Source organism: Nyctereutes procyonoides, unplaced genomic scaffold (genome assembly GCF_905146905.1).
Source record: "Nyctereutes procyonoides isolate TBG_1078 unplaced genomic scaffold, NYPRO_anot_genome, whole genome shotgun sequence".
Classification (NCBI taxonomy): domain Eukaryota; kingdom Metazoa; phylum Chordata; class Mammalia; order Carnivora; family Canidae; genus Nyctereutes; species Nyctereutes procyonoides.
Genome location: NW_026575021.1, coordinates 7079909 through 7093147, shown reverse-complemented (window position 1 = coordinate 7093147; position 13239 = coordinate 7079909). Strand labels below are relative to the sequence as shown.

The 13239-nt window shown below is 38.7% G+C and overlaps 1 protein-coding gene across 2 annotated transcripts in view; it reads right to left on the bottom strand.

Annotated features, from left to right (window-relative positions):
- NMU (neuromedin U) overlaps window positions 1-12579 on the bottom strand; it is a 177612-nt gene extending 165033 nt beyond the window's left edge. The window contains exons 1-3 of one of the 2 annotated variants that reach the window (XM_055339257.1): window positions 12451-12579; window positions 5686-5839; window positions 3956-4027 (exon numbers count right to left, since the gene is read on the bottom strand). In XM_055339257.1, the coding sequence (XP_055195232.1) occupies window positions 3956-4027; window positions 5686-5761 (148 nt within the window). In that variant the 5' untranslated portion in view covers window positions 5762-5839; window positions 12451-12579. Of the gene's footprint in view, window positions 1-3955; window positions 4028-5685; window positions 5840-11990; window positions 12357-12450 lie in introns of those variants that run through there. The other variant, XM_055339266.1, reaches the window with a different exon arrangement.
- Window positions 12580-13239: the final 660 nt, after the last annotated feature.

Below are 13239 nucleotides of genomic sequence, written 5' to 3'. Positions count from 1 at the left end.
GGGTTTCTAAATATCATTCTCCAATCAAAGGATCCACGATTCTTAAAAAATTATGGATTCTTGGGTTAGAGCACAGAAAACACAAGAGAAAAGCCAGGAGAAGCATCTTAGAGTGCCAGAAAGTACGTTAGTGCTTAAAAAGAAAACAAGATATGGGTTCCTTGAAGTGACACAGGAACCAACTCTTAGGAGCACCTGATGGTCAGTCCTGGGATAATTTGAACAATGCAATAAACAATGATAATAATTATAACCCAAAAAATAAAATAAATATCCTGGGGGATCCCTGGGTGGCTCAGCAGTTTGGCGCCTGCCTTTGGCCCAGGGCGCGATCCCGGAGTCCCAGGACTTCTCCCTCTGCCTGTGTCCCTCTGCCTGCTTCTCCCTCTGCCTGTGTCTCTGCCTCTCTCTCCTCTCTCTGTGACTATCATGAACAAATAAATAAATAATATTTTTAAAAAATAGATAAATAAATAAATATCCAAAAGTCAATAAATATCCATGAGACTATACAGATACAAATATACAAGTGTGTTAATAAATGAAAAGAGGCAATTCTTCCTACAGAAGAATTAAATTACAGGAAGAAAGGGGGAAATGGAACATCATCATTAGCTGTTGGCTTTAAAAAAACAAACCAATAAATAAAAAAACAGCCAGTCATTGCACTAGCAAAATGAGTTTATTCAAGAATAGCAGAGAATCGTAGTGCGGGACAAGCAAACTATGGAGAATGATAGGCAAGTCCAGAGAACAGAAGAGGGGGGTCTGCTTTTAGGGAGGAAAGGAAGAAGCTAGAAGGGGCTGTTTTCAAAGGATTCAGCGTAGCAACACCTTTCAACAGCAGAGTGTGGCAGTTTCTCAATGGCTGGGTTGTTGCTGGACAAGGTGAAACTCTTCCTTGTACTGGGGTATTTACATATCTAAGTTTCCTCCTGGTTATGGTCTGAGTGATAGTGTGTGAGAGCTTCCCCTTCAGGATTTTTGGACTCCATCTTTATTGAGGTTTCCATTATTTGTTTTCACAGTACCAAAGTAATAATTGCTACAGGCAACATCCACTGATGAATACTAAAATTTGTAAGTGAAACTTTAGAGAGAAACAGGGTATCCACATGGCCTCATAATATCTCTCATCAAATATTTATTAATAACTGTGGTGCTTTTAACATATGTCTCCAATTTCTTAAATACTCCCTCTAGGAGATGGATCTTAGATCCCCTAGACTAGACTTAATAACTCCAGTGGTCGAGACTTGGCAACTTACCCCAAAGAACCAAGTATGGAAAGAGGAAAATTGAAACTTTACAGTGGAGATACCTGGCCACACAACCTATGCCAAGTGAAAAAGGCTAAGATCAACATTAATAAGATATATTGATTTCATTTACCCCAAATCTGCAACCTCAGTCTTACCATGTAAAAAAAAAAAAAAAGCAAACCCAACCTGAAGAACACACTACAATACATCTAACCAGTACTCTTCAAAAGTAATTAAAGACAAAAAAAATCTCAGGAGCTGTCACAGATTGAAGGAGAATAAGGAGATGTGACAACTATAGGCAGTGTGGTATTCTGACCTGAATTGTGGAACAGAAAAAAAGCCTGAAATACCACTGAAATAACAGAAATACAAATAGTCTGTAGTTAATTGCATTTGTTGAACCAAAATTAATTTCCTAGTTTTGATCACTGTACCATGACTACATGAAATGTTAACATGTAGTTAACAGGTAGCTGGGTAAGAGAGTATATAGGAACTATCAGTAGCGTCTCTAAAACTCTTCTGTAAATCTAAAATTATCAAAATAAAAAGTTTAATTTTTTTTTAGCTTCAGGTAAAACTAAGGGCTTACACTCAACTCAGTACTTGAAATCAGTGGGTCTCACTCCCAGATGACTTAAACTAAAAATAACATATCGGTATTAACCAGTTGTAACTCACCTGTGCAGTTTGAACATATAAGTTGCCCAAACTAAAATCTCCCAGGAATTTGGCTAGGTTATCTGTCTCATTGTTGCTCTATGAGATGGCCCTACACAACCAGCTGCAGACCCCAGAGTACACAAAGAAGAATCAATCCCTTCCTCCTCCTAGCCACTACATCATGGATATAGATTAGCACTGGTGGGTGGACGACTGAGGTGGGATGAAGCAAATGGAAGTTGGTAATTGGCACTTTGTAAAAAGATGCTTAAAGCATAAAGAATGCAGTTATGTTCACCTCAGCACTTTCTCCTTACCTAAAATGCATGTAGCATTCAGGTACACAATTATCTTTAGGACAAGGCAGGGGATACTATCTAGTTTACAGTCCTTTTATTCCCTGAATTATTCCTACCTGATTACATACAAACTATACATCCCTACTAGTCTCTTTTTGACAACATCTAGAACAGGGATTTCCAAAGTGTCACTTCTAGGACTACATAAAGAATTAACTGAGATCGAGGGGTGAGCAGGAATTTTTGGACTTTGAATATTTCCAAAAAATCAATGAGTACATTAATTTACCTGTAATAAAGCTGCCCAGAATAATATAACTTTCATTTGCTATAGCTGGAATCATGGCAACTCAGCATGAACCAAAGTGCTGATTGACAGACATCTTTTTTATTTGTAAAAGCAGGGAGATAAATTAACTATTAATAAATGACTTCTGTTAATAGGCAAAAAAAAAAACCCACAAAGGGTTCATGGGGTGACAATAATTAGAAGCCAGGGTGCTACTTACTGGATAAGATGCCCTGCTCTCAGCTCTTGACCCTAGAAAGCCATCCCGCCATCAGAATCCTCTAATCCCCTCAGCACTTGTTTACCCTGGAATACCTTTTCTGGTGATGTCTGCCAGTACATTACAAGTGCTTGGTAATTTAATACCATCTTTATTGCCTTATGCATAGTCAAGAAACTATATACTTCATAGTATGTCTATGATTCATAAAGAGTTGAGTAAATACGTCTATTTTTATACCTTCAGGAACATAATTCTCTACTTAAAATAGTTTCCATAAGAAAGATAAATTTAACCTCCATCATGTTTGTTTATACTACTTTTCCAAGTTATAAATTCACTGTTGAGAACTATCTGTACTCACACAAGAATTTCAGCTCTTAGTAGAAGAACTTCCATGGCTGTGATATTTACTAGGGTTAGATTCTCCCAAGCTAAAACGGCATAGGTGGATTCAAGACAATTTGACAAGCACAGAAAATATTGACTTTTAGAACCATCTGATGCCAAAGATGATGAATACTTATAATACAGCACTTTATTTTTTAGGATACTCTGAAATGCTTCATAATCTTAAAATGTTTAAAAATCAATACCTCTTTTTACTTTATAGGTTGGTTTACAAAACATCCTTTAAAGGCTAAAAAATGACAAATGTAAATCCAATTTACCTAAGTATATTAAAATTTTAATAGAAGCAGAGAAGGTCCACCTACTCTCTCAGAGGCAGAAATACATATCTATATAACAGATCACTGAAGTTTGTTCAAAGATTAGTAAGTTAAAATTACAGAAAACATTTTAATAGGCTTAAATAAATTTATTTTTATTCAAAATCAATGATCTCAAATACATACCTCAAATGTGACACATAGTATTACCCCAAAGATAAATATTTCTTTAATCAATGGATAAAATAAATGAAAGAAAAGAACAGCTTCACCAAACCAAAAGAAAATATAAATATAAAAGAAAAAAAGAAAATATAAATATTCCAACCCTCTTTATTTAATCCCATTTTGTTTCCTAAAATCCAAAAATCAAGACAAGGATTAGGAGCATAGAAATATAAGAAAAATAATTTGGCATTATGTTTTTATAGTGCTAACCTGTATTTGTTTAAAATAACAGAAAAGCATAATGATAACATATTAGAATAATATGTTTCATATATTGGAATAATCATATATCAGAAAAAAAATCTTTTTTATTTCTTTACCTCTCTGAGATTTTTCTTGGCTTCTTTGGGTTGAATGAACATCAGTACTTTCAGCTTTTTGAAATCTTTGCTCTGTAAAACAAAGTGTATTTACATTGAATGCATTCTTCCTGTACTCATATACACAATTTCTTCTAAAAATTTGGACAGGATTTATAGCCTAGGGAACATGTTATTTTTATGTAATTTTAACTTTACACATAAACTTTGCTGAAATAACTTTAAGAAATAGATTTACTTAAAACAATTGAAGTGCCAAGTATGGAATTCACTGGTGATGTTACAGATAGACAAGTTCACTTATAACTAAGATAATAAAATCATTATACAAGTTGAGAATTGTTTACATGATGAAAAGCTATTTCTTGAGTTATGAATATGAGTCACCCCATAAATCTAGTTCAATCTCATGTCAACTCAGAGATCACAATCATCAAAAAGACTTCATAAACCTATTCAAGAGCTTCAGTAGTCCTTTTCATCTAGGGAATTCAGTTTCAAAATAGTGTTACAGACTAAGGGCTATGCTCTAAGGTAAAATGCAACTCAGTTCAGTTGAGTTTATATACCCAATAGATTCTGTTTCTTTTTTTTTTTAAAGATTTATTTCTTTTATTCAGAGAGAGAGAGAGAGAGAGACTGAGAGGCAGAGACACAGGCAGAGGGAGAAGCAGGCTCCATGCAGGGAGCCGGATGTGGGACTCGATCCCTGGTCTCCAGGATCACACCCCAGGCTGCAGGCGGCGCCAAACCGCTGCGCCACTGGGGCCGCCCTAGACTATGTTTCTTTAACATTTTATTCCAGGTCTTGGGCATCAACATAAAAGTATGATTACCCTCTATTATCTTGATATCAGTTTACTCTTCACACTCCATACTCATTGATGAGAATCTGAACATAGATCTAACATACTCCAAGACTTATTCTGTTAACTTCTTTGCTATTAACAGTAGTAGTAATAATAATAATAATTTATTGAGCACTTAGTATGTTTCAGGCACTATTCCAAACATTTTACATGTATTAACTCATGAAAGTAGTTTATATCTTTAGGCTTTCTATATAAGCAAGAGACTCTCTTGGTTATTTAACATACCTATGAATGACATACAGAATTTGCTGACTTAATTCTTCTGGTTTTTAGCAGCTTAAAAAAAAAAGAATCAATGACAGCAGCACCATAGTGTACAAAGCAATATAGCAAAGATGATACAATACATAATAATTAAGTCAAGTAACTTTGCTCCACCATACCTCCTGCTGACATTGGGAACTACATCATATAATGTAAAGCAAATTAACACTCCCATCTTGGCTGGCACGGTTCTAATGGGATGTTATTCACATGAGCTCATGAAAAATGAACTTTTAACCAGTTTGACCCTATAATCTCAAATGAATGCCAGCAACCAGAAGAAAAATATTATTGATATGATTAATAATTTAATTGCATCAAATTTTTTTAAGAACAGAAAAAAGTGAATTATTTGATGCCAACATATTCCCCAAATGCATAGGAGCTAAATATAGGAATTTAACTCTCTGAAGCATAATAAACTGTAATTTTCACAATTAAATTTCACTTTATGATAGAATATATATATAAGCAGTAACTCAAATTATTTTCAATATTAAATATATTAAAATTTCAAACAGATCTATGAAACATGTATCACTGTGAAAAGAGCCAATACATTCATATGCATATAAAAAATGGAGGGAGGGGTACCTGGGTGGCTCAGTGGGTTAAGCATCTGCCTTCTGCTTGGATCATCATCCTGGATTCCTGGGATAGAGGCCAGCATTGGGCTCCCTGCTCAGCGGGGAGCCTGCTTCTCCCTCTCCTGCTCCCTCTCTTGTGTTCACTCTCTTTCTCTGTGTCACTTAAATAAATAAAATCAAAAAAGAAAAAAATAATGGATGGATATATACCAAATTGTTACAACTGACCATCTGTCATCTTAGGGATGGAATTTGTAGTCATTTTTATTTTCTTCTTTATAACCTTTCTGTAACTGCCAAATTTCCTACACTTAACTTGTATTATCTTATTTCCAATTTTTAAAAAGCTACAATTTTCTCATTATATAAGTCATATGTTTACATTTAAAAGTGAAAATCTAATGAAAGTCCACTTAACCCTTATTCATTGCTTCACCATGTCTGCATTCAGTTCCCTTTATATGCATTTCAACCACAGTGCATACCATTAGCACTGGAATGCTAATACTAATGAATGTTTAATTGGCTGTCTTCTTTCCTATACCATAAACTACATGAAGGCAGGGACTAACTATATCTGATTAATTACTATAGCCCGTACCTACTACAATGCCCAGCAGAGGTAGGCACCCAATAAATAGCTGTTGAAATTATGTTGTTTCCTTTAAAAATTATAAATTATAATAGGATCAGCATTCCTCCACATACGAATTTGTGCACTAATCCAATTACTCTCATGGGGTAAATTTCTAAAACTAGAACTGCAGAGACAAAGGTATGCACATTTTGAATTGTATATACATTGTCAAATTGCCCTCCATAATCCCTGAAGAAATTTACATTTCCACCAGCAATGGATGAAAGTGTCCATTTCCCCATATCCTTGAAACACTGAGTATTGCCACCATAAAAACAAAACACAAAACAAAAAAACACACTTTTGTGAAGGAGATAACATTACTAGTCATCACTTTTATATCAGAAAAAAAATTTTAAGATATTACAGATTTTGCTATTCTTAAAACCACATAGCTATTAAAATAGATAAAAAATACTAACCAAATTATATTTAGAATGATTGCTCATGCTGAATGAGCATACTAGTTCATTAGCTGAATGATTCTTTATGTTCAAGTAAAACAATGCTCATTCTTCTGCTCAACTCTTTTCAATGTACCCAAAGGGAAGACAATACAAATATTAAAAAAAAATAAGTAAGTATAGAGTACATGTATAAGAAAACAATCTAACATGGAGATAAATTGGAGTACATCATATACAGGTTCATGTGCAAGTTAGGTCTGGGAAAGAACTCTAAGGTATGGATTCAAAAAACAAGGGGAAGTGGGTAGCCTACTATGAAGGCAGTTATATGTTGCTCTGACAAATTAAGTTGGAAAATGCTGTCTTGCTGCTCTAGAACTGCATTTCCAAAAGCCTACTGTCACTGTCCACAGGAATGCTTACCCAAACTCAGTGTGTCCAGAATAAAAATAATATTCCTCCTCTAATCCCCAGAACACTTCATTAATTTTGGATGCAAGCCATGATGCTATATCTGGACTGGCACTGTCCAAAATGTAAATAGGGCTAGTACAAATTGAGGTGTGCTAGAAGTGTAAAATACCCACTGGACTTCAAAGACTTAGTATGAAACAGAATGTAAAATATCTCCTCAATAATTTTCATATAGATTACCTGTTGAAATGATCACGTTTTAGAGATATGGGCTGAAAATTCATTATTAAAAATAATTTCACCTTTTTTTATCCCCTTTTTCAATGTGGCTACTAGAAAATTTAAAATTATATAAGTGGCTCACATTTGTGGCTTGTATTATATTTCTATTGGGCAGAGAGGATCTAGACCATTGAGATCAAGGGCCAGATGAAGCTAAGCCATCAGTGTTGTGCCCTAAGAATCCTCCAAAAAGTACCAAAGAGTGAGAGGAGAAAGATACCTGTGAACCCGGTCTGGCTAGGATCTCAAGACATTGATGAAAGAGATTTATAGAGGCTGAGCAGGAGCATAAAGCAAAGCTGACAAAACTATGTTTTTGAATGCCAGATCATATAAAACTATTGCTCTCATTGTGTTCCCTCTGAGTTGCTTTTGCCAGAGCTTTTGGCAGTGTCTCCGAATATCCTAACCATGTCTGAGCTACACCACAAGGTAGCAATCTTGGGCTGAAGGGTTACGATGGAAAGGTGTATCTCCCACAGTCAGGAGTGACCAAGAAGAGAAGTCATTCTATCATTTTCTTTACACAGTAAAGCACTAGATTAGCAGCAAAGCTCCTGTAATATATTTCATTATGTTAAAAAAAGAGAAAGCCATCTGACACATATTTGAAACAGTGGATTGTCTGTCTTCTCATAGAAATACATATGTCTAGTGAATAAGGAATAAAACTATGAAAATCTCACAACCCAATGTAGCAGAGTAGTTGTATAGGCTGGGTTTCACAGAAACAGAGCTTGAGATGAGGATTTTTTTGCAAATGATTTGAGGTTCTCAGGTAAAAACTGTAAGTGAAGTAAACAGGATGAGGAAAAGGAAAGAAGCAAGGGAAAGATGTGGGTCCAGCTGCAGTCCACCCCAGCTTGATCCACTGGTTGCTATAGAGCAGAAATGACATGGCAAAAGGGTTCCTCTTTAAGGCAGGAGGTACCCCCAATATCTGTCATCCTTTCACTACAGGCCACACCTGGGAGTCTTGGGATTCACCCTCCTGGGCATTTCTTGGCAGGGCAGCTTCATCAAGAGGCAATTCTTGAGAGAAGGTATAGCTGTGAGCTGTTGGCAGCCAATACTCATAGCACCTGGAAAATGGAGGTACCGACCTACCTGAAAAATTGTTTCAGTTTTCCTCCATAAAGTGGGACTAATGATAGCAGCTCTTTTATATGCTTGTCAAAACTTAGTAATAATGGATGAAAGCATTCAGAATAGCATTTTATGTTACATAATATATATAATTCACTTAGAATTACACATAGCACATAGTAAATGCTCAATAAATGTTATGTTACTATTATTGTGTCCTCAGAAGTACCTATATCAGGTGTCTCATTGCCCAAGTGCTATAAGGTATCCACAACTGAGACTTCTATTCAAACATTAGTTAAGGGCAATCTAAAGATTCCACATCCAGGTGACTGCCTAGATAAATGTGCACATCATTTTTATCTGACATTTTCTCAAAGTTCAAAATCAAGTAAGGGTAACCTTTTTTGTGTTTGTCATTAATGAATAGGGATGGGTGTGAACAACAGGGAGTTTTCCTTAAGAACAGGAAAAAGACAAGGATATCTACTCTCATCACTTTTATTCAACATAATACTGGAAATCCTAGCTATAGAAACCAGACAGGATAAAGAAATAAATGGCATCAAAGTTGGTAAGAAATAAGCAAAACTGTCACTATTTGCAGATGACATAATGCTATATATAGAAAACCCTAAAGACTCCACCAAAAAACTACTAGAACTGATAAATTCAATAAAGTCACAGGACACAAAACTAATATACAGAAACCTGTTGCAGGGATCCCTAGGTGGCGAAGCGGTTTGGCGCCTGCCTTTGGCCCAGGGCGCGATCCTGGAGACCCTGGATCGAATCCCACGTCGGGCTCCCGGTTCATGGAGCCTGCTTCTCCCTCTGCCTGTGTCTCTGCCTCTCTCTCTCTCTGTGTGTGACTATCATAAATAAATAAAAAATTAAAAAAAAGAAACCTGTTGCATTTCTATACACTAATATAGCAGAAAGTAGCAGAAAAAATTAAGAAAACAATCCCATTTACAATTTTCCCAAAAAGAACAAAATATCTAGGAATAAACTTAGCCAATGAGGCTATACTCCACAAACTATCAATTTTTTTTCAAACTATCAAATATTAGTGAAAGAAATTGAGGATGACACAAATGAATGTATCAGGAGAACAAATTGTTAAAATGTCCATACTACTCAAAACAATCTATAGATTTAATGAAACCCCTATCAAAATACCAACAGCATTTTCATAGAACCAGAGCAAATAATACTAAAATTTGATTGGAACTACAAAGACCCTGAGTAGCCAAAGCAATCTTTAGAAAGAATGAAGCTGAAGGTATTACAATCCCAGATTTCAAAATATACTACAAAGCTATAGTAATCAAAACAGTATGGTAATGGCACAAAAATAAATACATAGAACAATGGAACACAATAGACAGCCCAGAAGTAAACCCGCACATATATGGCCTATTAATCCATGACAAAGGAGTCCAGAATACACAATAGGAAAAAGTCTGTTCAACAAATGGTGTTGGGATAACTGGACAACTATAAGCAAAAGAATGACACTGGACCACTTTCTTATACTATTCCCAAAAATGAACTCAAAATGGATTAAAGACCTAAATGTGAGGTCTGAGTCCATAAAACTTCTAGAAAAAGACATGGGCAGTCATTTCTTTGATGTCAGCTATAGAAACATTTTTCTAGATATATCTCCTCAGGCAAGGGAAACAAAAGCAAAAATAAACTATTGGGACTACACCAAAATAAAAAGCTTTACATAGCAAAGGAAACCATCAACAATACAAAAGGCAACCTACTGAATGGGGGAAGATATTTGTAGGTGATATGCTTGATAAGGAGTCAGTATCAAAAATACATAAAGAATTTACACAACTCAACATCAAAAAAATTTGATTTTATTTTTTTTTAAATTTTTATTTATTTATGATAGTCACAGAGAGAGAGAGAGAGAGAGAGAGGCAGAGACACAGGCAGAGGGAGAAGCAGGCTCCATGAACCGGGAGCCCGACGTGGGATTCGATCCCGGGTCTCCAGGATCGCGCCCTGGGCCAAAGGCAGGCGCCAAACCGCTGCGCCACCCAGGGATCCCCAAAAATTTGATTTTAAAAATGGGCAGAACTGAATAGACATTTTTCTTTTTTTTGAATAGACATTTTTCAAAGAACATGTACAGATGGCCAACAGACACATGAAGAGATGATCAACATCACCAGAGAAATGAAAATCGAAACCACACTGAGCTATCACCTCACACCTGTCATAATGGCAAGAATCAAAAAGATGGGGGCGGGGGAGGGGGCAGCATCAGCAAAGATGTGGAGGAAAAGTAACCCTTGTGCACTGCTGGTGGGAATGCAAATTGTGCAGCTATTGTAGAAAATAGTATGGAAGTTCCTCAAAAACCAAAAACTTAAAAACAGGTTACCATATGACCCAGTAATCCCACTTTTGGGTATTTACCCAAATTAAAAAATATATATATCATTAATTCCAAAAATTATATGTAACCCTATGTTTACTGCAGCATTATTTACAAGAGCAACCCAAGTGTTCATAAATGAATGGATAAAGATGTGGTTTATCTATTAAAAGGAATAATACTCAGTCATAAAAAATGAGATCTTGCCATTTGTGACAACATGGATGGACCTAGAGGGTATAATGCTAAGTGAAGTAAGTCAGATGGAGAAAGACAAATACCATATGATTTCACACCTATGTGGAATTTAAGAAATGCACAATTAGGGCAGCCCGGGTGGCTCAGCGGTTTAGCGGCCGCCTGCAGCCCAGGGCGTGACCCTGGAGACCTGGGATCGAGTCCCGCGTCGGGCTCCCTGCATGGAGCCTGCTTCTTTCTCCCTCTGCCTGTGTCTCTGCCTCTCTCTCTTTCTCTGTGTCTCTCGTGAATAAATAAATAAAATCTTTTTTAAAAAATGAAATAAACAATTAAAAAAGACAACAATAGGCTCCTAAAAACAGAGAAAAACTGGTGATTGCCAGAGGGGAGGTAAGAGGAGGTTATGAGTGAACTAGATAAAGGAGATTAAAAGTACACTTATCTTGATGAGCGTTAAGGAATGTGCAGAATAGTTGAATTACTATACTGTCCCCCTGAAAGTAATATAACACCGGACGTTAGTTATAAACTCCATTTTTTTTTTAATAAAAAATGAAAGGGGGCAGCGGGGTGGCTCAGGGGTTTAGCACCGCCTGCAGCCCGGGGAGTGACCCTGGAGACCTGGGATCGAGTCCCGCATCGGGCTCCTGCATGGGGCCTGCTTCTCCCTCTGCCTGTGTCTCTGCCTTTCTCTCTCTCTCCGTCTATGAATAAATAAATAAATAAATCTTAAAAAAAAAAAAAAAAAGGAAAGGGTAGCTGAATAACAAGAGTGGGTATACCTCAACATTGGCTGAGATTTGCTGCTGCGGCAGACCCTCACTAGATGCGATTCCTCACCCAGCTCCGAGGAGGAAAACCAAAACCAAAAAAGCAAACCCCTCTCTCACCCACGCTGTGGGACCCCAATCCCAAGACCAGAGTCTTCCTCCGGAGTCTCCACAAAGCTGCACCCCGGGACCCTCGGAGGGACACTTAAAATCAGCCCCAGGGGCCAAATCTCTGATTCCTGCATTCTCCAAAGGCACATGTAGAGAACGCAGACTCTCCCTCCTCTTCGATCTCGTAGTTTTGGAGACCTCGGGACCTGTCAGTCGCAGCGGGCCGAAGAGGGCGGGATGGGTGAGCGGCACAGACACGGTCCTCAGCAGAGAGAAGGCAGCGATCCTCCCGCGTAGGACACCGAGCGCACTCGCGGGGGGAGCGGGCTTCGCGGCGCGGCCGCTTCACCCCGGGGCCTGGCGAAGGCGCTCCGCGGCCCGGCGGGCTTCGGAACCAGCGCCCCCAGGCGGCCCCCGCGGGGGAGGCGACCCCGGCCCGGCGAGCGGACACCGGAGACGCTGTCGTTACCTTCTCGAGTAACCGGGTCAGTCCGCAGGGGAGCGCCAGGACCCCGCCCGCCAGCAGGGGCCTTCCCCTCGCCGCCGCGGGCTTGGGACCGGCCGCCGCCACCCGGGAGCCTCCCGGGCTCGCCCTCTCCGGGGACGCCCCGGGGACTCCGCTAACTCCCGCGAGGCTGCGGGGGCGGGATGCGGGCGGGGCTAACGGAGGGGCGGGGCTCGCGGAGGGGGCGGGGCGCCTGCCTGACCCGCCTCTGGCCCCGCCCCTCGGCCGGAGTGGGCAGCGCTTTAGGCCTTCCCGCGTACAAGCTCCTTAAGTTAGGAAGGAAGCTCTGGGTGTTATACTATGTATTGACAAATCAAGCTCCAATAAAAAAATATACAAAAAAAAAAAAGAAAGCGGGCTGTTAAAGTAAACAGCTTGGGGCACCCGAGGTGGGGGGTGCTCCATAGTTGAGCATCTGCCTTCAGCTCAGGGCATGATCCCAAGGTCCCCATCGAGTCCCACATCAGGTTCCCCGCAGGGAGCCTGCTTCTCCCTCTGCCTGTGTCTCTGCCTGTCTCTCTCTCTCTCTCTCTCTCTCTCTCTTTCATAATGAATAAATTTTAAAAGTTCAAAAAATTTTTAAAAAATGGAAGCCCACGGGTTAGCTGGGGTTGGGGAAGGAGGTGCTATAATGCAGCTAAAAAAGAAACCGCGTGCATGGAGGTGGGGGATACGAACTTCTATTTTTATTTGCAAACTCCTAAGGATAAGCTGTGGAGGTCGACGTAATATTTACATTCGTTCTTAAAAGAA